This window comes from Rissa tridactyla, chromosome 3 (genome assembly GCF_028500815.1).
Source record: "Rissa tridactyla isolate bRisTri1 chromosome 3, bRisTri1.patW.cur.20221130, whole genome shotgun sequence".
Classification (NCBI taxonomy): Eukaryota; Metazoa; Chordata; class Aves; order Charadriiformes; family Laridae; genus Rissa; species Rissa tridactyla.
The window spans coordinates 4,547,932-4,571,885 of record NC_071468.1 but is presented as its reverse complement, the minus strand read 5'-3'; the positions used below and the strand labels follow the sequence as shown (position 1 = coordinate 4,571,885).

General features: G+C 39.7%; 2 protein-coding genes across 10 annotated transcripts in view; one reads left to right on the top strand and one right to left on the bottom strand.

The window, feature by feature from the left end:
* SLX4IP (SLX4 interacting protein) overlaps window positions 1–1,981 on the bottom strand; it is a 79,348-nt gene extending 77,367 nt beyond the window's left edge. For 4 of the 9 annotated variants that reach the window (XM_054196763.1, XM_054196756.1, XM_054196758.1 and 1 more), the window contains exon 1: window positions 537–616. Coding sequence is in view for 3 of the 9 variants with exons in the window: in XM_054196754.1 (XP_054052729.1) it covers window positions 537–608 (72 nt within the window). In the remaining 6 variants the exon portion in view is untranslated. Of the gene's footprint in view, window positions 1–536; window positions 709–1,789 lie in introns of those variants that run through there. The other 5 variants (XM_054196762.1, XM_054196755.1, XM_054196754.1 and 2 more) reach the window with 4 other exon arrangements.
* Window positions 1,982–4,977: 2,996 nt separating this feature from the next.
* On the top strand, window positions 4,978–21,601 carry LOC128907640 (molecular chaperone MKKS-like). The gene is made up of 4 exons (XM_054196752.1): window positions 4,978–5,968; window positions 6,497–6,672; window positions 7,377–7,487; window positions 7,977–21,601. Exons 1-4 carry the CDS (start codon window positions 4,978–4,980, stop codon window positions 8,415–8,417), a joined length of 1,719 nt encoding a protein of 572 aa, XP_054052727.1. The 3' UTR covers window positions 8,418–21,601.
* Window positions 21,602–23,954: the final 2,353 nt, after the last annotated feature.

Here is a 23,954-nt window from a genome sequence, read left to right as displayed (position 1 = left end):
CATCAATTCTACAAGAAGAAAAAAAGCCAACAAGCCCCAAATTACTCTGTCATTTACTGTGTTTAAAAAAAAAAAAAACGAAACACAAGAAACACAGATACGTTACAATTGCTCTACTCAGTAACAAGACTCTGGAATACTGTACATGTTGCAAGCTAATGCAAACCTCTAAAGAAAACTGTACATAAGGAAATGTGAAGATAACCAAATGTGAAGATAAGCAAATAAGGCAGAAAAATTCCTCGAAGAAACTACTTTTTTTATTTTTTTTTAAAAAGCCTTAACATAGTACTTGTAGTATTTCAACATCTAAATTTTTGATAGACAGCCTGTACAAAAAGACCACCATCTAGAATTAAACACACAGGTTCCCTGTAGATAGAGAGAGACACTGTTCAAAAATAATGCAGCAGAATATCTTTCTTTCCTAAATTTGCAATTAATTGGAGTGGTAGACTCTCAGGAGAAGCCAGAAAACATGGCCTCCCAGAGAGCAAGCTAAAGCGTTTGCTGCCAGCTGATGAACAGCATCTTACCTTAGTAGCTTCCTGCGGTGAGGGAAGTTGGAACTCAGCAGGAACGAGAAATTGAAAACTCCTGCTGCACATGCCCCCTTGAAGACAGAGCTGCTTTTAACACAACAGCTGCAAATTATTCACACTCTGCCCATCTTTGGTGCCTTTACCTTGTGTGGGGAGAGGTGGGCACCTGAAAAAGGCAGAAACAAAAACACAAATGCTAGTTAAGGAACTCTCTGGAATAAGTTAATATTAGCTATTTTTGTTGTTCAAAATTAACTATTACAACATAAAAGAGAATTTTTCTGAACTTTCCATTCCTTAGGTATTGGAGTGAAACGCTGTCCAGCCCAGACCCAGCACTCATCAGCTTCTGAGAGCAGCTGAGATCCTAAACTCTGGATGAGCAGTGTTTAAAAATTTTTAAAATTATTTTAAATTCTTTTAAAAAAAAGAATTTAAAAATTCCTAAACTCAGCAATTCACAGATTTAGTAAAGCATTTCTAGTTCTGGCAAGACATACCAGAATCTTCACATTTTGCAGTCTCAGGATTTTTAGGCCCACTATTCCCAATTTCTCCGCTTAACCTTTACTCCTCCAACAGGTTAGCATGTTTTTAGCTCATTGTTATTTACAATAACATTGTAATTTACAATGAACTTCATTCATGAACTGACAATTCACCTTTAAAGTTCAACAATTCACTTTCAAAAATGTTCCCCATTCACCACACAACTGCATAGACCTAGAGGAAAGAGAGTCTCTGAGGAATGTCAGAGTACTTATTACAGACAGGTGCCAGCTATTATCTTTTTGCATTACTGAATGTTATTTTTAAAAAAAAAATTTGTGGAACAGCTGAATGCAGTGTTCATAACAAGAAGAATTGCTTTGGTCAGGGCAACAGTGTGCGCCTGCAGGAAGGCTCAGACAGGTGCATGAAGAAGTGAAGCAGAATGCCTGCAACGGGAGTTAAGCAAGTAAGAAAAAGCAGAGAGATATATGTATTTTTGAGCCCGCCGGTGCTCTGGAGGCTCGCACCTCGCCGGGCCGGGAGGGGGCGGCGCAGGAGGGAACCAGCCGAGGCGGCGCCTGAGGGAGGCACGGTGGGAGCCGGCCGGTGCCCTCACAGCAGCAGCTCCCTCAGGGCATCGCCTCGCGCGTTTATCTCGGGAGGAAGGCGAGACTGAAGAGCAAGGCACAGCCTTTCCCCGCAAGAGCCTCCCAGCCGAGGGTCCCGGCAGGGCTGCTGCCGTAGTCGTGCCGTACCTCTTCCCTGGTCCGGTGCCTGCCTCCAACGGTTCTAACGGCTCCTCTGCCCCCAAGCAAGATGGCTACCGAGCAGGAGCTTCTTCTCCCCTATCCAAAATGGCCGCCGAGCCGTAGCCGCCACCCGCCCTGCCGTGCCCAAACGCAAAATGGCCGCCGGGGCGGCCGCCCGAGGCTTGCCACGTGACGCAGGGTTTGGGCCAATAGCGGACCAGAGGAGGAAGGGCCGCGCGCCGGCCTCAGCCCTGTGCCGGCGGGGAGGCGGGGCTGCTGCGCCGTACTTCCGGTCTGCGTGAGGCGGGTGCCCTGTCGTTAGGGGGGCTCCAGCGCGGAGGGGAGGGAGCTGAGGCGCCGGCGGTCGGGCAGGCAGCTGGGCCCCCCCCGCTTTGGGGAGGCTCCTCCTCAGGGCGAGGTGAGAGCTGGGAGGGCTGTTGGGTCTGGCCCCGGAGCCCCTTGCGTGAGGAAAAGGGAGAGAGGCCTCGAGGTGCGCCGTCCCCCTCTCTCACCCGTCCTCCTCAGCTGCCTCTGGCCTGAGGGGAGCCGCTCCCCGCCTCAGGCGGCCGCGCAGCAAGGTCGCTGGGACGCGGGGATAGAGAGAGGAGGTCGGTTGGGAGCTCGTCGCAGCGCGACCCAGAGCGGAGGGGTCCGGGCCGCCGGCCCGACCGTCAGAGCAGTGTCTGGTTGCTTCAGCTTCTCCTTAACGGGTTATAGCCGGCCGCCTCGGTTGTAGCGGCCGGCTAGGTGATTTCTTTGAGTCGTTTTTTTCTTGTGTGCCAAGTGGTGTGAGGCTGTGAAATCCCCACAGCGTGATGGGTTTTTAGTTGGGCATATAATTTCTGTCAGGTGGATGAAGGCGGGCAGGGTAGGAACATTTACTCCCCGAGTTGCACCTTTGTAGCTGTTTAAACCAAGAGGTTATTTTGATATAAAACCTGGGTATACATACCTTTTTTCCCCTGTATTTAGTAATTCTTAATGAAATCCTATGGGAAGTAGAGGCTTGCGCAATCTTTTTAGACAAGGATGTATTTATTATGTTTGTACTTTGTAATTTCAGAATATCAAGGGCAAAGAGGGCTAAGGCAGGCATAACTGCTACTCTGGGTAACTTGAAGTGATGTCAGAAGCATTGCAATTTCCTTGACCTGCAAGTTCAAAGTTTTGTATTCTGTTAGGATCTCGGTTAGTCATTGAATTTTATTAACTACAGGGGAGGGAAAATGGTGTATTTTGAAACTGCTTTGTTTTAGACTTCAAATATTTACCATCTGAAGCAGTAGCATTTGTAATTAGATAAACATAACAAAGTAACAAAGCTTTAAGATTTAGCATGCCAAAGCTCGAAGCAAATGCAGCAATTAACATTTCAAGATGTCTGAATTGAGGTTATTTTTATAGCCTTTTTTTTTGAAGTTCGCAAAGTAAGACTTTCTTGTGTCATTTTGTGTTTTAATCATCTGCTGCACTGTAATTAAAGATATTAACTTTCAGGTTTATCTGTTCTGTGCTATTATTATAGAGTAAAAAAAGAATTTCTAGACTATATTTAAAATAATAAATTATCTTTACCTAGGTAGATGCCAGTTTGCAATGGGTCTTAAAACCATCTGGAAGGACTACAAAGTTCTGATTGTTATGGGAACTAGCCTTGGGCTGGTGCACTGGGGGTGGTTTCACTTGAAGTCCAGTCCTATTTTCCAAGTGAAGACAGAGGAATTTGTTCCAGAACCTGGGATTGTGGCATACGTGATGCAAAGGGATCACAAAAATAAAGAAAAATAGCATTAACGCTATGTATTGTGGGTAAGTTACCTAATTGGTTGTATCTGTATCTTTGAGGCAGGAGATGAGTTGAATAAATGAGAATTTTTTAACAGATGCAGTATTGCTGCTCTAATTTTAGTCTTCCAGAATTTTTTTTTTTTTTTTGCAACTGAGTTAATCTGGTAGTTACACGGCCCCAAAAAATGCATCATACATCTCAAACTGCTGCTAAATCCCATGTGATAGGACCAATTAAGTGATGGTATTATAGGTCTTAAGGATATTTAAAAACAAGTCAAAATAGTCAAACTCTTGTGACTGGGTCTGCAGAATGTCCTTTCAGGTTCGAAACTTCCCAGAAATAATTGTGACATACGCTGTGTTGTTAGTAGGGATGGTGATTACAATAAAAAAGAAACTCAAGTATGAGAGAAGTCTAAATACTGTACATCTACATAGAAGTGTAAATAAGTACTCCTTTAAGTTTTGAAGTGTTTAAGAACGAAAAAAAAATTGTGTATCTTAGGTGTCTTGAAGTAAGAAATGTTTCTTTCAGAAGGAGAGTTTTCTTAAAGTTGTCTGAACAATAAAAGCTTTTGCTTCTGCAGTGTTTGCCTGGGAAGCAGTGCTGGATAGTTCAGTTCTTTTGCTTTCGAGTAAAAACAGCTTAACATCACTACAGTTTTGACACTGTCATACAATTAAGACCAGTTTATAGTGGCCTGTTACTTAACTTATAGGCCCACAGGTAAAACAGTGTATAAACTGGTGGTCAGAATTGAAGTTATTAACAAACATGTATGATTTTTGTACTATATGCTTATAATATATATAATATTAATAGGTTTCCTCAATTAAAAAGCATTATAATTTGGTATTTGTCCTTATGTGAGTTTTTTTGTGAAAAATAAAATAACAGTTCAAGCTACGCAATATTGTCATAAGATTATCCTAATACCTTTCTGTTTTTTATTGTAGGTGTAATTAGCTTTGGAGCTTTTCTTCTGTGAGTGTTGCCGAAGAAGAGATGGGGAAAGCTAGCTGGAGTAGAAAGAACTTTCTGTTTGTGGCAGGACTGTCACTTATAGGTGTCCATTTTGGAAGCATGCTTGTAAACTTTGTTGCAAAAAAATCTGTTCGATCACATTCAGAAGCTAAAAAGGAAGATCGTTGTGAATGAAATAGCTTACTGCTGTCGTTATATATCAGTTTCACAATATGATTTGAGCCTCATTTTAAGAGATAGATCATAGCGAGTCACAGGAATGTCATTATCGTACTGTATGTACCTTTTCACATTTAAAATAATCCTTAGCTGCAATAATTAAAATGTACTACTTTAAATTTTTTAAGTGCTATGAATTATAGATCCAAGTAAAAATGAAATCTGTTTTGTTGGCTAGAATTAAAATCTTACTTTGAAAATGTCTTGTCTTGAAGCCAAAAAGCCTCCGTTATTTATTAGCGAACCTTTAACTAAAGATACAGTTAGTCAGTCACTGTCTCTGCTAAACGGAATATTAAAATCTTGCTATGGTCCTGCTGGTAGACTCAAACAGCTCCACAATGGTGTGGGAGGCTATGTTTGTACGACTTCACAATCTTCAGCCATATTCAGTCGTCTTTCTGTCAGTCATCCTGTATTAAGGGTTTTGACTGCCTCCGTACAGAACCATATATCACGCTTCAGTGACTGTGGCTTATTTACTGCCATTCTTTGCTGTAGTATGATTGAAAACTTTAAAAGCCTAAACATTGCAACTTGGACTGTCATTAAAATAAGCAAACATCTTCTGAGTGTATGTATGGACTACCTCAAATCTGAGGCCTGCGGTTGCCGAGTATCTGTGGATTTTAGCAGTCTTGAGACCCTTCTTTGTTTGGTACGCAGTGTATTAAGAAGCAAACCTGCTTGCATGCTTAATAAACCAGAAGTTGAACATCTCACAGCGCTGATTTTAAAGGCTTTTCTGTTTACTGTTCCATGTCACGTCGAGACTAATGCTGTTTTAGGAAAGTGTGTAATAGTACCTGTGAAAGGTAGAAGAGTTGTGGATTCTACAGTTCTTCCTGGACTGCTCATAGAAACACCAGAAATTCAATTGGCAAAACCACTTACTGTCAAAAGAAGTTGTTCAAACATGATCAAGATGGCACTTTTCTGTGTGTCCCTGTCAGGAGACCTCTTCAGCGCTGAAGAAGGAACTATAACAGTCCATCACGGAATTTCTCTAGAAAAGTCAGAGCTGAATCGTTTGCTTAATGTAGGAAAGCAGCTGGTTAATGATGAGGTCGGACTTGTAGTGTGCCAGAAAGTTATCCATCCATCCTTGAAACAGTACCTGGAAGAGAACCACGTAATGGCTGTGGACAGAGCTGGGCTATCTCTGATGGAACCCCTGAGTTGGATGACAGGTAATGAGCTAGTTTTCTGTGCTAAACAATTGTCCTTAATGTTCATCTCATAATGAAAGCCTTTCTAGGTTGGTGTCATTGCAGAGTAAGGATTGTCTTATTTTTGTCTGTATCTTACTTTAGCAGCTGAGCAAGAGTTGCTCTTTTCTAGTCTGAAACCCATTTTTTTTTTAAGGTGAGATTGGTCTTTTGCAGGCTCTAATGATGATATACTGCACATGTGGTTACTGATTGCTGCATGAGGAATATCCAGTTATAGTAACTGTTTGCAAATGTAGATTATTTTCAAACTGTTATCTAGCAAGAATAAAAAAAATCACTTTTTTTTAGTCTTAAACTATCAGTAAGTCTTGCACTTTGAAAACATGTTGGGTTTGTGATTTCCTATGTAGATTGAAATGTTAGGTATTGAAGAATATATATATAATTTAAAAAGCCAAGAGGAAAAAAGTTCATGCTTTATGAAATGTAACAGATAGCTGTTCTGATGACAGTAATACGTATTGTTCTCTGCTTTTAATTGGACAGGTTCAAAGCCTATAGCTTCCGTACATTTGTTGTCTCACAGTTGTTATGGCAGTTTGAAAGATGTGCGCATCGAAAGTTTTGCTTCAAAACGTTTTGTGCATCTAATTCCTAATGACACAGTTGTCTGCAGCTTGATACTCTGTAACAGAAATGAAACAGCTTGGGATGAGTTGAAGGTAGGCAAATTCTCTAGAAATCTTTCCTGAAAAGTCATGTTTTTAACAAAAAAATAAAGTTATGAGAAACAGATATGGTGAGTTTAGAAAAGTGATTTTTTTCAGTACATAAATGGAGTTTAGTCAGGGTTTAGGTATACAATTTCAAGAAAGCAATTCAGAAATGCCCTTGTTCCCAGAATTTCAAAATTCTTGAAGTGCTTATGTTCATTAAATGCTTCTATTTTAATATGGGAAGTTGTTTAGAGAGAGAAACGTTTTTCACTTGTTCTTGAGGCCAGTGCTAGATAAACGTTTTTCTCTCATTACTTGGTCTATGAGAGCATAGAGAAAAAATTGCCCAGCAAAAAGCCAGCAGCAATACCTGCAATGGTAGGCAAGCATAGTTTTACATTGAATAGTTGCTCTAGAAATGTCATTGATGCTGATTGGCTTTTTATATATAGTCCTGTTTTGCGAAAAGATGGAATAAAATACAAATAAAAGCTTTTTTTTATTTTATTTCTGCTTTTCCATTCTGAGTGTGGACAAATAAAGACAATTTCTCATTAAGTGAACATGGTTTTGAAAATCACTCACCAGCTTTATATCCACGTGTAATTCAAGTTTATGAAGTCTGTACTAGAAACTACTGAAAATTTTATTCTGGTAGCTTTTTCAATAGGGGCAAATTCTATTAATCATTGTATGTGTATGGTTTTCAGCGTGCCTGTGAAACTGCAGAACATGTGCTACAGTTAACAATCAAGGAACCTTTGGCATTGTTAGGAGGTGGCTGTACAGAAACTCATTTGGCTTCGTACATAAGACACAAGGTATGTGAGACATAAGGTTTTTTAAAGCTCCTTGATATACTTGGGAAACAAGAACTTATGTAGAATCACTGCTACAGTTAAAACACTTGTCTTTTCTAGATTATTGTTGCATTTTTGCTGCCTAACTACTAATATAAAACAAAGGGGTCTATTTGAAGCACTCGGTGCTAATTACATCTTTCAGACTTGTTAATACTGTATTTGTACGTATTAGTCTTTAGGTATGTATTACAGTAAGTGCTTAGTTCTTAAGTGTTAAAATAAAAATGTGTAGAATTTTTATATTGAAAGATAATTGTGCAGAGGTTAGCTTTGACTTCTCTAGAAATCTTTCCTATTGTGGAGTAATCATCACATGAACAATTTTTTTAGGTAGGACTGAACCATCTGTTTAAAAAAAAAAAGCAACAGTATGATGTATGTTTGAATAAAATTATTTCTATATAACAGTGTTCTAATTTTCTGTTTTCCTGGTTTTGTTTTTTTTAGAGTTGTAGTTTGCCCACCAGCAGTTTTAAAGATTTAGATTGTTCTCGGACGCAATACCAATTGGTTGCCGATGGTTTTTGCCGTTCCCTGGAGTCTGTAGCTTGCTCTCTGAATCATGATGATGGAGAAATTCTTACAGACATGGTTTATGGACATTGTTGGTTTGTTCCATCAGGTTTTCCCTCTGTCTCTAACTGGTCGGATTTAGTTTCAAAATGTGGCTGTGGGATTAATGGTAACACTGAGAATCTCAACTGGAGGCTTTTGCAAGGCCAGTTTGGCTCTCCTATTATACAGGGCTGCCCTAAAGACCCCACAGGAAAGGTTGCTGACTTTCTGACACTGGACTGTTTTGCTGCGAAGTGTAGTGGCCTACAAGTAGCTCTGGAGACAGCCAATATGATTTTGGATCTCTCATACGTAATTGAAGATCAAAACTAGCTCTGATCTTATGTGAAAGTACGTAATTGAAAGCAGGGTACTACATAATTTGTTAAGATACTGTAAATGGGTAGAATATGGACAACAGACAGAAATTTTAAATCAAACAGTTGGCCATTAAGTACTCTTCTGATTGTTAATCTACTGTGCCCTCAAGCATTTTCAAACGTTTAACACTGTTAGGAACTGTTAAATGATTAGCCAAATATACAGTGAATCATAGTAACATATGACTTACAAGTATTCAAATTAGGGTATTCAAAAGAGTGAATGACACTTCAAAAATTGAGTTTCTCGTGCCCTTCTGGGAGATTTGAATGTTCTCCTTCAGTCAATAAATGCTGAATTTAAGGAGTCCTGTTATGATATTCCCTCTGCATTAAGCTAAGTTTCGGATGTTTCTGTTAGCTCTGTGGTATCTTCAAAGGAAGGGGAAAATGAATTCACTTGCTGAGAAAACATATGTTAAGGATTAGAATTTATGTGGTCTCAGCAAAAGCTTTACGCATTTGAACAGACTTTTGTAGTGCAGCAGAACTTTATCACTGGTATTTTTAATTTTGTAGGTAAAAAAGAAGGCTTTCCTTAGTAAATTTCTTGAGCCACTTGTTTTCAAATTTTGTTCTGAAGATCTTGTCACCATATACTGTATGCACTTTCAGTTTCTAAATGGCTGGAAGAGTTTAATTCCTATGTAATTTATTTAGCAAATTATTAAAACAACCTGGAGATCTTAAGGTGGCAGGTAGATAATGGAAAACTTGAAAACAAATGGCAGACTGTGTAGAAAAAACTTTTGTAAGTGCACCTTGATTGTCTTCTGTGGAATACAGGACAGTTTAAATGATAGAAACATCATTATTTATAAGCAAAGCTGCAAGAAAGAACGTCCTACTAACCATTCAATTAACTCTTTGACTGTGTATAGCTGCTTTTCTTTTAATGAAGCAAGGCTTTAAGCTGCTCAGGCTTGTTTTGATCTTTAAATAAGGCTGTAGACTGAATGATTGAAACTTTTTCTCATTTTCAGCTTGCATGTGAGATCAAAAGGGGTGTTACAGTTTCTTGCTTAAACTCATTTTCTTTGCCCCTTTTCTTCTCCCTCTTCATTTTCAGTCACAAGGGACAAATTGTTCATGACATGCTTTTCGAGAAAACATCCGAGTTAGTTATAGACTAGTCTGCTTATTTGTTTCCTGGTCTCTTAAGTTTTTAATATATTTACTGAGTATAAGCAGTAGAATTGTTTGTATAACTCAGTTTTGAAATATGTAATTAAAACCAGCTCTTTCCAGCCCTTTTGTACAAAGTCCTTTTCACTTTGAGAGCATAAATAATCATTTTCTCACTGGAAAAAATGAAAAGTTATTTAAAGTTCTTTATCTTTTTATGACCTCAAATGATTGCCTCAGTGCTATAAGGCATCCTTTGGGAATTTGTGGAAGAATGTTACAAGAGTTGAGATGGAGGCTGCTCAAAAGCTGGTTACCAAAAAGGCTGCTTTCATATCTTGATCCTCCCATATACCATGAACCAAATGAAAACATCAGGAATAATGAAGCCAAATGATGGTGTATATCTTAAGGCACAGAAGAATCTTGGTAATACTTCATCTAATTTTGAGTCTCTAACTCAGAGTGTCGAATTAGAGTACTTTGCTTCCTATAATAGCAGCTTGTTATGCAGTGCAAAAATGTTGAATTTAGTGACTACAGCTGTGAAGTGAAAATTAAAACAATATTTAAGTAGAAGTAGTTGCTAGTGTTCTTTTGTCGTGGTATCTGAAAGTTGGTTCACAGCTCCTATAAAACTGTTGTTAGCTCTGATTCTATTTTTTTTTTCCCTGCCCTCCTCGCAGTTTTAAGAAAATCACACGTTAGAAAATTGTGAAAAAAATCAAATTTAATTTTTGGTGAGTGGTTCAGGTATAAACGAATTTTTAGCTGCAGACTGTTTCATATTTAGATAGCTTTAATAACAATGAATTTTTGTCTCCTAATGTGACTGAAAAGGATAAATAGGCAGCTGGCACTGCTGCTATGGGCAGTTCAGGTTCAGTTCTCAGTTGTGCTAGAGTCTTCCTGAACCTTTGATGGTTAGTGTTAACCTACCTTTAGTGGGTAACACAGGAGGAATACAACTTTGGATACGATTTAAAATGCAAGTAAATAGAATTTTGACTCTCAATCCAAGAGCAACAAAAATAACTTTGCTGAACTCCCATGTTTCCTGATAAAACTTAGGTGCCAAACCAGTGGGTTTCCCCCCTGTGTTTTTTAAATTGACAAAATGAAATATCCGCAGTTGCAAGTCCTCTGAGAAGCCCCTGTTGTTTTATTCCTGCTCCCCTTGGAACTTGAAGTTTGTTCAGTGGGAAAAATTAGCATTACACAAGTATTATTAAGAGACAAGTGTTTTCTAATCGTGACCTCAGCCATGTCTGTTGACTTCCACAGATTGCTCAGAGGCTATTAATTTAAATTTTAATAATTCTACTGGTAATGCACAAGAAGTAAGAACATTCATCTCCAGCTTTTGCAGCTGTGTTAGTGCTCCAGGCCTAGCAGGAGTAAAAAGAAGTGCTGATATTATAATCACTCAGGTCAGCATATTTAAGTAAGATGCCAGTTTAATATAGTTGCTCTTCAGTTCAGTATTTCAGTTTTCATTTGGTATTTAAAACTTCAAAGTGAAGAAGATCTGAAAATGCTGATTAATTTAGGGATCTTTAGTATTTCTATTATTGCATCCTATTTTCAAGTAGACATACTATAAAACATAACTATTTTGGCATTGGCAAAGAATGCAGAATAGCTGCTTTTCGCCAATTCTGCTACTGATGTGTGAATTTGTAGAGTTGCTGAGCCATATCTGAAGTCTTTTTCTGTCTATTTTCCCATCTATAAAATGGGAAGAAAGATAACTCTTCTTAAGGCATGGAGATTTGTGGATGAAGAGTTCTAAGTAAGATCCATACATAAAGTGAAGAACTTACTGCACAGGAGCAAAGAAACAGATAGTTCAAAACAAACTCAAATCCTTGCTAAAATAGTATAGGAACTTCATTAAGGGAACTTTGTCCAGGATTTATGTAGCCTCCTTAAACTACTCTGCTAGGTAAAACTCCTGTTCTCCCTGTATATTGAACCTGGCTGCATTTTCTTTTTCTCTGAAACTTCAGCAACAGTATATTACTGTTGCTAACAGTAACCTAATTTATTTCTATACATCTTCAGTACACATACCCAGAGAAATGTGACCTTAAAGCCCTGTGCAGGAATGGTTGAACTTCAAGACGAGCCTTGCCAGACACCTCATCAATCCTTACTGTACCATGTACGTCTTCAGAGTTGTGCTCTGCACGTGTTTCAGACCTGATATTCATATGATGCTAATCCTTGAAGACAGGGTAGAAACAGATTTATGAGTTTGGGAAACCTAACTTTACTGTATTGCTAGTGTAACACTGATTTTTATTTTTTTATGTTTTTATTTTTATTATTCAGAAGCGTTTGGGCATTTTTAGGCTAACCAGCTGTTATAATATTAGATCTGTCCCAATAAGGGAAGAGAGTCTTTATTGTTGTCAAAGCCTGTAAGAAAAATACCACTTGTAAAATCTCAAGCACGGTAGAGCACATACTAAACAATTCACCTTACCCCAAAATGGAAATTTTGAATTTTACTTGTACCCTTATTTAGCTGTTGATGAGTAGCAAAATGTAGTATTTGTCGCATTTTCAGCAGTGCCACGTGAAGTGACTCATGTGAGCACTACACTGTTCAATCTCAGAAAAATCAATATCTGTGAGTCAGTCAATGTCATAGGGAGAACTTTTTAAACTGGATTTGCATTTACTACTGTTCTGAAGAGGCAGAAACAGTCTGGTTTTTATTGCAAAGAGACTGCCTCCAGCATGCTTATAATCTGTGCAGACAGGCTTTTTGAGAAGTCAGTTGCTAGTCACATTACAATGTTTATTTTAGGAATTTTAGTACCTTTTATCCAGTAATGTAAATGCAAGGTATTTCTACCTGCTTGTCAGCAGAGACAAGTTGCTCAATACTAATAAATCAGTTTTGGCCAGTAGCACTCTGATCTTAAATTCTCAGTTAAGAAATTCCTTTACTTTTTGTCTATGTACATTGCACTGTATAAATTAGTCATGCACATTATAAGCTCAGAAGTATACCCAGGTTTATTCTATATCCTGGAAGCAGAAATATGGTCACAGCATATGTAGATAGAATCACCATGTCATTAGTCCAGACACCAATCAAATTAATTGCAGATTAGGTTCCAGGATTGGGCTGGGCACTTTGTACCTTTAACTGTGCTGACTTCCATTATTCTTGACCTAGATTTACATTAAACATATATAAATATCTTGTAGACATACCTCCTGCAGAATTTTATCTTCATACCTTACTACAAACATCTTCATAAACTTGAACTTTCTGCAAGCTGATTACTGGTGTCTTTGTTGCTTTCTGTCCTGACAATATCAGCTCTCTTCAGGTACACATTAAACACATGTTAAATACTAGCTGCTTATTATAACACAATTATGTGTTGTCTGCTAAGCATTTGTGTGGCAGCATACCACAACATCAGCAGCTATTCTTTATCAATAACTTTCTTTTTATAAACCATTAAGTCTTTTTACAAGCAGAGAAGCTGAATCACCTCTTTTTAATCTTTAAAAGCTATCCTTAGTATCTTCTCCTTTAAGGCTTATGATACTGTTAGCCTGATCTGTTACACCTGGTGAATAACGGGTATAAAAAAAAAAAAAAAAGAGGGAGTTTGGGGTGACAAAATGAGTTCCCTCATCTGTAGCGATGACTCAGCAAGACTGGGTCATCCCCTGGGTGTGGGGCTCGCAGGATCCTCTGCTGAGGGGTGGCGCTCCTGAAGGTGACCATCAGGGGATGGTAGGGACTGGGGTGGTTTCAGTTCTCAAAGGACTTCTTGGCTTTGAGAGGCAGAAGCAGAACGATTATCCCCTCGTTTATTACTCCATGTTCATGTGCCAGGGGATACTGAAGCTCTAGTGGGGTTTGCTTTATGGTTTCTGCTATGTTTGATTGGATTACGAGTGCGCTTTTGCAGGTGAATCTGTGGGTTGTCCCTGGCTAGCTGCCAGGCGCCCACCCAGCTGCTCGCTCACTCCCTGCCTCAAACAGGCCAGAGGGAGAAAACAGGACCAAAAAAATCTTCTGGCTCGAGATAAACCTCCTCCCCCTGTGTTTCTCACAATTTCCCCCCTCCTTGCTGCCAAGTGGTGTTTTGCCCTTTCTTAAACCTGCTTAGGCAGCAGTGCCGCCAGCATGGTTGAGGGGCCGGGCCCTGTGGCGCAGCGGCTGGAACAGGCCTCTCCCCTCACAGGCCGCCCAACCCCTCCTGCTGAAACAGCTCCTGGGGTGCCATTTTGTGAGCCCTCTCTGAATCCTCCTTGAAGGATGTGGAAAAATCGCTGATTTTAAAGGAGCTTGGAGGGGCGTAAAGAGCCAAGGAAGAGCACTAGAGATGTTTGCAAAGCCTAATCCTGGAGGGAAGCGCTGGGGAAAAAGACATTTTGCTTGTGTGGGGAGTGCTTCAGGAGGGACGCCTGCTGCTCCTGGAGATCAACCCACCAAAAGGGCTGACTTAAAAAAAAAAAAACAAAACAAAAAAAAAAAAAAAAAAAAAACAAACCAAAAAAGACAGGCAGAAGAGACAAAGAGAAATCCAACTTCTGCTGGATGTGGGTGGTGTAAAGGTGTGGTTGCTGATGGCTGTTATGGAGGGCAGGTGTGACAGGGTGCCACGCTCCTGAAGAGGCACATCACTGGGGCCTGCCTGTGGAGAAACAAGGGTTTCAAAGCTGTGCTTAAGGACTGAGGAGCTTCCTGAAATGGGTGCTTTTTGAGGAGCCTGAAATGGTTTCCTGGTATCTTTAAGAAGGGGAATGTCCCAACAGCCACATCGTGGGGCCCCCTGGCTGGAGTTCAGATGGGAGGACCACCTACCTGCACCCATAAAAGCCTGATTAAGCATGGTCTGAGGATATGAGCACACGTGTGATATCAACAGACGATCGACCCACAGCCCTTTCCTCATCACATGAGTGTTGCAATCCACAAGGTGACTCCAAAAAGTGAGTGTTTCTATATTTACTTTGCGCTGGCATAGTGCCTACTAAATGGGGGGGGGGGAGTATGGTGTGGCTGTCTGTCTATGCCAGCCTTTTTTCTCTTTTTGGCTTTCCATTGCTTCAATTTTAAGCAAGCAAGCAAATATTTCTTCTGTAACTAGCAAAGGTAGGACAAAGTCTTCACTTGGTTTTATATGCCTTGACCCTGGTCTCCTGTTTTTCTTGGCTGGGGTCAGTGAACAGAGGTGAGAAAAAGGAAAATGAGATTTTTAATTTGTACCTGAGTTCTTTTTGGGTATTTAAAATCGTGATCCTAGAAAGCATCTCTTGAAGCTCTCTGTCCTATCGCTTAAGTGTCATGTAGTTCTGTGATCAGTGTTTTGCTGATTTCCATGCTTTGTGTTTGGCCCAGGTATCTTTGCTGAATCAGGTCTTGAACCGTTCTGTCATCATGCTTTACTTGTAAATAAGAATTTGTCCATAAATTATGCTTTTTCAGTACTATACACAGGCACTGAAGTGTTTGGTGTGACCACTCAAATGTGTTAATGTTCCCCAGCTGGGAACATTTCTAATTGAAAGTTGCTCTCAGCTGAAACATGATTAATCAGGCGGTAGCTAAGACAGTTGAAGATGTTCCTGCTGTCTCTTACCTTTGAAATAAACTGTTTTATGTGCATTGGTGATTAGAAGAATATAATACAAAATGCTAAGAAAGTAGAATACTTGAACTCTGCATTGAATAATGCAGTCTTTTTTTCTTTATTGGTTGGTATGGGCTTTTCCAAATAAAGTATTCATCCCCGAAGTAAAGCAGCAGAGAAATTAGTTTGAATTTTTAATAATGAAAACTGCTGTGTAAAATCCTCCTTTGAGTACTGAAATATTACAGTGTCAAATAAGAAAAGCTGTATGCACTTGATGTCTTTGTGAATGTAAAATCTCTTCAAGGAATTCTTTATATCGGTGTTCAACAAAATAGCAGCATTCTGAGAGGAGCGCAAGCGAGTGCACATGTGTCCTGGTTTTAGGTGTTAAGAAGATCCATTGCATCTGTTTAATCAAAATGGCTGCTAAACGAAAAAAATCTCATTCCTAAAACTGCATGTGAAACAGCAGATGTCACTCCAGTCTTTCTCTCTGGGCCAGAGAAGAATTTGCTCTTGTAGAAGAATAACTCATGTGTGACATTATTGCTTATGTCTAATATAGTGTATGTTAAGGAACAGATATAGTACATTACAGAATTTCTGAGGTTAATCATGTATTGCTCTTTTACCTACTAGAGAAACGCTCTGTTTCTGGACTGTCTCCATTTGGATCTGTGTATGTTGGCATGAGGTGGAACCAATTTATGGAGAGATGTCGGTAATGCGTAGCAACACATACCTTTTTCTAAGGCATGGCTTATGTTTAAGACAGCGGAGTTTGTTATTAACTGAGAAAAATATACAGTTGCATGGCTGAATTGTTCTAAGCAATTGCATTATTATGGTTCTGAAGTTCAGGATGAAGTTAACATTTTAAGCAAACTACAGCAAATAGTTTGAATGAGCAGTTTATTTCAGTGTTCTCAGTTTGGTCATTACAATTGCTAACTTGATAGTAAATTCGTATGTATAGAAGCCCAGAATGAAAGTCTTAAGTTTCTGATGATGTAGTGTAGTAGTGCTGATATAAGCATGCACATATTGTATTACTTTATATGCAGTACATGCTGCAAAATATAGGCAAAAATCTCATGTGAGGTGGCAAAACTAAGTTTCGTGCATCACAAAGTTAGAGGATCATAAGTGTCTGCAAACGCCATAGTAAATGCTGTGAGTGCTCAGCGAAATCATGACAATGTGGTTTTTGGTGTGTGGCTGGTGTTGGGATGTTTATTTTTGTAAGCTGGTAGAGATCTAAAGTCTACTTTGCTATCGTCTCTGAAGACATCAGAGTGGAAAGCAAGGTTTTTCTGTTTTATAGGTCATTCTTGGTTGCTTAAAACTCTCACTTTTAGGCATGAAGTCACACAGGACTACATTTGAATCTAGTGCCTGAGTTAGGGGAAGGAAGACAGAGTTGTTCTTACACTGGGGGAAGGAAAAAAAAAAAGGTTTTACAACATTAAAGTGCACTTTACAGGAAAACAGTGGTGGTGTTTTGGTTTTTGTTTGTTTTGTTTTGTTTTTTAAATTAAATAACAGTATAGCCTCACGTTGTTCTGTTTTAAGAACATTAAAGATCCTGTGTTGTTACAGAAGACAAAAGCTGAGGAATTGTAGATATTTTTGGCACTACACAGAAGTATAAATTTTTTGTGTTTACCTGTAAGTTCAGACCTCAATTATTAGTTTTTCTTCTGAGACTTGTATCTTAGTAATATTAAAAGATCTGCTGTTTAAAAGCTTTGCAAGCACGTATGGCCTCTGCTCCAGTAAGTGCACAATCTGAATTCTCTTCCTAGGTCTTGGTATTTTAAATAACTGATTTTCCTTTCCACCTTTAAACCCTAATTTTTTTAATCTTGTGATTAATTTGAAGAGGGATGGGAAGGAAAGAACTCAGTTGCTTTTTCCCTTTTTTGTTTCCTCTTTTAAATCCACAACACATTAAATGATTGAAAAGACCTGAACTTACCATTTTAAAAAAGTAATTGTAAGAATATTGATTTGGGGCATGAGACATTTTTTGTGGGGGTGTGGTGGAATTCCTTGAGTGGTTCTTGACAGTTTCTTAAAGTGCCTGTGAAGAGTATCTGAAAATTTTGGGGACATAATTGTTGACTATGAAATGCCCAGCCTCCAAGAGAGGTTGTGGAATAATTACTAAATTGGCCAAGAATACAAAAATACAGCATTGTTCACACATTAAGGAAAGTCATAAAATCAAGAGGCTTCTGAGGTAGAATGGCAGCTGGCAGCGCGAAGAATGCAACGTCTGTGATTCCCTGTACAAGGTTGTTTGTGAAACTACACAAGGGATGGAACGGAACGCGCTTGTTCCGTGGCCTTTCCTTGTGACGAATAGCAGATATGGGGACGAGATGGGACTACAGAACACATAAGCGGCCTACACGCTACCCGAGCCAACATTTCGTCAAATGTTGATGAAATGCTCTCCTTTGTGCGAACTTTGCTCACTACAATGTACCAAAACACACCTCCATCCCGGAGACTATCCGCCCCCGAGGTGCGAACACTCCTCCTTGAGTACATTAATCATAATAAAAGTACGTATGACTAAAGTCACTCAAACTCCACTTTGAAGATAAAAAAATAGTATAAAAATAGCCCAAGAGAGAGGGGATGCCAGGCAAGACACCATCGTGAAGAATTCCATTGCTGATTTCCGGGATCAGTCGACAGGCTGAGCCTTTCTTCCCCCCATAGGGACGCCTTTGGGTAAGACTTCAGTTACACCGAGTGCTTTCTTGGGGACTTAGAAATTTCTCTAGAGAATCTCTACCCTACATTTATAGCCAGGCTGTATCGTTTGTAATTTTGTCGCGCGTTTTGTGTACTTAACAATACCTTTATTGGCACGTGCTTTGCAGACAGTGTATTTATCACCGGCAATCCTAAAGAACCTGTATATCTGTTGTTTAAATAAACTGCACTGTTTAAGTAGCTAGTCATTTCGCTTTCTCACTGAACATGACCAAAGACTCGAGAGAGGCCGTGCTAGTTCAGGAGCACGACTAGACTGAAGGTGCAGTCCACTATTAGTGTATCCAAATCGTAATAGTTTAATACATATTAAACACGATTGGACTGATAGTGCTGAATTGGGCATCACTCAGAATTTAAACCCAGCCGCACCTGGCCTCCCACCTCGGTGAGGAGTGTTAGAACGCAAGGGGGTTTATCTTCTGCCAAAACTGCTTGGCCCCTTTTCACGCAACAGAGGCGTCTACGTGAATTGAAAACAAAAACCCCACAACCTAAGGCTTAACATTTCATCGAGCTTTGCTAGGAATAGTTCCACCTCTGCGATAAAGCAGAGCTGAGTTTACGTTTTGCTCTCAGACATTTTGCCTGAAGCTTTCCGTACTGACAGATGTTGCGGATAGCTACCTTTTTAACAGGTCAATGGTTTGGTGATACACAGCAGTTGTTGCAGGGTGCCAGGCAGGTGATACTAAAGGATTTAAAATCATAAATGTCCAAATCTGTTTTGGAAGTCATATATTTTTTTGGTTCTGCCAAGAGACCTTGTGGCAAGGCTTCCCAGCTTACTATGAGTTTTGCCTTCAATTCTTCACTGGCTTGCGGTTGCTAGACTTGCCAGTCTTTCTTACTTATCTGTATTTATATTTATAGCTTATAAATATATAGAGAATATTTGCCAGCCTAAATGATGACTAGGCATAGTGAGTGGCAAACCCAGCAGTAATTGTAAGGCACAAAATCAATTCCATAACCGTAATAAATACAATTTTAGAAACAGCTACGATGTGCAGAGGAGTTGAGTGGATTTGCAGCCAGAGGCCAAAGGATTGTTTCTGTACAGGGGGGAAAGAAAACACTCAATTTTATCATAATTGTGTAGAAAGGCTCCCTGAATAGAGAATTAGATTGATATTTCCAGGTAATAATAATATGGAATAGTTTGTATGGCAAGTGCGCTGTTGTGGTCTTTACTGCGCATTTAGTGGAAAGAAAACCTTAACAGAAAATCAGTGCATTGCATATATAATTTTAAACTTTATTTGGTAAAGATTGGCACACTGTGTCTAATACGCTTGTCACTTGTATGTTTAATCAAGAATTGGTCTAAATTCCTACGCAGACATACTCTTTATAGCTGTCAATGTTAGGAAAAAGGGTTGGTCCTGCCAGGGGATCTGGCTATCAGTAGAAGTCCAGCTGAACATGATGTTTATCTTTGTTGTGGGCAAGTCGCTTAGATATGAACTTTTTGCCCTAAGGAGACATCCAGAAGCTGAAACTCTGTGCTTTGGCCTCTTCCTGGCAGAATCCCTGGGGTGCAGGTTGATAATAAATCGCATTTAAGAAAATATCTCAACAGAATGTTCTTTGTGTGATGAATTTGAAGGCAGTTGTAGTTCTGCGTGGTTCTGGTTATCATCAGAATACGGCAGGCTGTACTCCATGTGTAGACCTTGATGGGGAAGCTAGAGATTTTTTGAAGAGTGTCTTCCAGAGAGATTCTCAGTTTCAGCCAAGACGGTAGATGCAGGAACTGCTGCGTTCCCAGGGTTCACACGAACATTTACTGGTTTCTTTTGGCCTTAAACAATGTGCCAGGAGGATGTTGTGGTGCTGTGCACTCAGTTTGCAGGAGCTGGAGTTGCTGAGATTCTGGCCCTTTGGAAAACTGGCATGTTTGGGGTTTTTTTGATTGTCTGGTGTGTGTGTGTTAAGTTTTTTGGGTTTTTTCCTTCCTCTATTTAGTAGGGAGATTAATGACTTGTATGGTAAGAAAAAAATGTTAGTCTGATTTTATTCTGATTTTAAAAAATTGAAATATTTGAAATCTGGACAAAATCTTAAGAATTTCAAGGAGACTTTTGTCTGTTCTTCATCTTGGGAGTGTGAAAAAGTCTGTCATTTCAACCCCAACATGTTGCGAATTCAGTGTGTTCCTTGATGCTGTTTGACATAAGAAGGCACAGAACAAGGTACAGACCAAAAAGGTGGTCCCTGTCCTCAAAAGATATGACTGATGATGAGGCAAAGTAAGCACGCTCTCAGATGAGATACAATTATCTTTATTCTCTACAGTGGAATTTAAGTGCTGAGGGAGGAATGGCAAGAACTCTTCTGGACGGCTCTCAGCTTCCAGTAATCAGCAGTTTTAAGGACTTTTTTGGTCAGGCTGCATCTGGATTGTCAGTTTTAATTGGTGTTGTTAGGACTATTTCTCAGTTATGCCTAAATGTGTGTTTCTTTAGGTATGTCTGTATTCGGAGCAACAATAAAATCTCACTCAAAAGCAAGCGCGTGCTGAGTCGAGTCTCCAGATCTGTGAAGAAGCATGTCTGGGGCTGAGCCTTGCTTGGGCGACTTCTAACACCAGTACCTAAAAGCCACGGTGAAAATGCTGAAATGGCACGATAAGATATAAAAGTGTTTATATGGACTGTCTCTAGGATTCTAGACCATGCTTTAGAGAGAGGTTTTCAGGCTCTGCTTTGGTCATAAGAATCATGAGATCATGGAGGTCATTTTTTATCTGCTTCGGGGACAGAGCAAGAAGGCTGAGCTTAAGATCCAAAAAGATTTATAGTGTGACAGCAGGGAGAGAAATCTGAAAGATCTGTGCGTCCTATTCTTGAATTCTCTAGGTGTCCCTGTTCTGCCCACCATTTCTTTTATAGCTCACAGAATCAGATGGTAACAGTCATAGTGCTGAATACAAAAGGTTTACAGGTGAAGTTGCCTAGGGAACTTATTTTATAGGAAATGTGTGATGGACTAGCTAGCAATGCTGTAACAGTGAGTATTTAAGATGGTTTAGGTTCGTGATGCCTAAATGGTCACATTACCCTGTGTAAACCAATGTACTAAGTTGTTACAACCATGTAAAACAGCAAAACACAGCTTCAAATGTACACCTGCAAAGCACAGCATAGGCTGGACAAACCGCCCGTGATGGAGTACTGTCCTCTGCAGCAGGAGCAGCCTCGAATTATTCAGTATGTAAGTGCTGGTAGTAAGAGACCACAAGGTGAATTTAACAGATCTTTCAGCGTACACTGGGGACTTAACTTTGGACTTTTCTGTTGTGATAATAAATACAGTAAAATAAGCGCTATTTGTGGGTTTTTTGGTTTTATTTTGTTTTTTTAAAATAGGGATGAAGGAAGTTAGGAGAGAACCACTTGAGTATAGTTGATATTCTACTGATTAGGGCTATTCTGATATTTTACTGATTCATTTGAGAATCATAGAATCACAGAATCTTCATGGCTGGAAAGCACCTTTGAGATCGTCAAGTCCAACCATACCATACACACACAAAAAAACTCTACAATCTCTGCCACTAGAGCACGCCATGAAGTGTCTACACATTTCTTAAATACCTCTAGGGGTGGTGACTCAACCACCTCCCTGGGCAGGCTGTTCCAGTGCCTGACCATTCTTTCAGTAAAGTAATTCTTCGTAATATCTAATCTAAATCTCCCCTGCTGCAACTTCAGACCATTTCCTCTGGTCCTGTCATTATTCACTTGGGAGAAGAGGCCACCACCCACCTCTCTCCAACCTCCTTTCAGGTAGTTGTAGAGGGCAATGAGGTCTCCCCTCAGCCTCCTCTTCTCCAAGCTAAACATGCCCAGTTCCCTCAGCCTTGAGAATCTAGTTAAAATCCTTGTGCTGTGTGGCAGCATCCCACAGTCCGTGGGAGTGCCCTAACTACCAGGCTGTGTCTTTTGAGAGGAAAGCCATGTATATTTTCTGGTTTTATTTTAAAAAGCAAACAAAAAAATTGTTCTGCAGTCAAAACTGTCCGCATATAAAATAAAGGGCAGCATCAGGCTGACTTTGTTAGATAATCCTTGCAACAGAGCAAGTGTAGAGAGATGTGGTTTACAGATAGATTAGAAGAGGAGGCCCAGTTTAAGAAGCTGAAGGTCATGCTTTGGGTGAGAAGGAGGTGGTATTTGATCTTTTGTCTCCTGAGTCCTAAACTTGTGTCTTGTCTACAGAAGGCCTGAGATCTTCTGCTTTACATCCACATCCTTATAAATTATAGAGTGTTCATTTGATCTGGACATTTGGGATTTTGCAGGTCCGTGTCTATCAGTTCTCCTATACCTGTGTGTGAAGTTAATGCTGAAATTCAGGTTGCATTAAAGGTTGAAAACTTTGATATGCCCTTGATATCAAGGATGAGACTCCTGGTTTTTCTAGAAGTAGCCTTTTGGCAAATTTTTGGACTAGGAAAACAAGCATGAGAGAGAGGAAATATGTGCCTTTTGCTGAATTTTTTTTCTGGAGTAACTATGCAAATCAAAAAGATCTGCTGCTCTGCTTTTGCTGCTTTTCTTCCCTCTGCTATTTGTATACTTTAACACTTTTGTCAGCTGCAGATGGGCAATAAGTGAAGGACAGAGAAAGTGGCAGGTGTCCAATCCTTCCAAACCCAATCTCACTTTAGCAAAATAAAAAAAAAATAAAATAGAAAAGAATTGGTTGCTATGATAAGACTAAGTCATCAATTATCTGGCTTGCTGCAACGCTATCATGGGACTGCAGTCAGGCTGCTGTGGTAAGGCAGACACCTTACTCCCAATCCTTTGGTTTAATTTGCACAAAATGCTTGTAAAATTTGGAATGATGATAAAGTTGGGTTGCAAATGCACTTTTTACATTTTTCTTTGTGTTGGATGCATCTATGTCCAGAGCAGATCAGGCTTTAGCAGTATTTGTCCCTGACCCCCAATACACCAGGGAAATGCTTCAGTGTTGCTGATGTTGGTTCACAAAACTGGCAAGTGAAATATGCAAGAGTTATAGCAAATCTTTTAAAGAACAAGCTGTTGAACTTTGATTCTTTATACATTTTGGTGCTGGCTGAGGGGTGGGAATAGCAATACCAAAGAGGTCAAATCCCCCAGTGATCTGGCCAGCCCCTGTGCTTTCATTGCTGAACTGTGGCAGTTCAATGCACTGCAAAGCAACGATGACTGACACTAAAACAGTGCTGTGCTATAAATCAAGGATTTCAACAGCTAATTTCTGGATGTTTCAGGCCGTTTTGTAGATGGTGTGAATCAACCAGTTGGGGTTGCTGACCTCGGCCGCTGCGCCATGTCTGGAAAAGGGAGCCAAAGCAGATAGCAATGGGGGAATATGTAAAGTCATTTTTAAGCTAACAATAACGGTGCTCTGTAATGATCTGCGTTTGTCCATTAGCTATGCGGTATACAGTGCTCTAAGGAAGAGCTAGCCTGGGTAAACAAAGGAGCTAACACTGAAGGGTTTTTTCACATTGAAAGCTATTTATTTGTACATATATTTATAACCATTTTCTTTAATAAATATCTCTGTTTAGGAGGTATTGTTATGCCATATGTTTCAACAAATCTAGTATCAAACAACTCCTGATGGCTAAAAAGCATTTATGAAACATCTAGGGTGTTGGGTTTTTTGCCTTTTCAGTGGGTAAAAGCAATATATGAAGTCATGCACAGTGTATCCAGATGCTACTGTTCTTCTGAGATATATTTAAAAAAACGTTCTTCTGTGGCTTTAAAAGCAGAAAAGCTGGAGATCCAGGATGGTTTGAATTTCCCACTTTACCAGTGTGTCCAGGATGAACACGGGTAGCCCTTTCCATAATGACTGAGTGGGTTATGAATTCCAGCTTGCCTTTTTTTTTTTTTTTTGGTAAGATCAAGCTAGTGTGTTGCTTTGAGCTGCCAGGCACTGTTTCTTTCGGTCTGTAC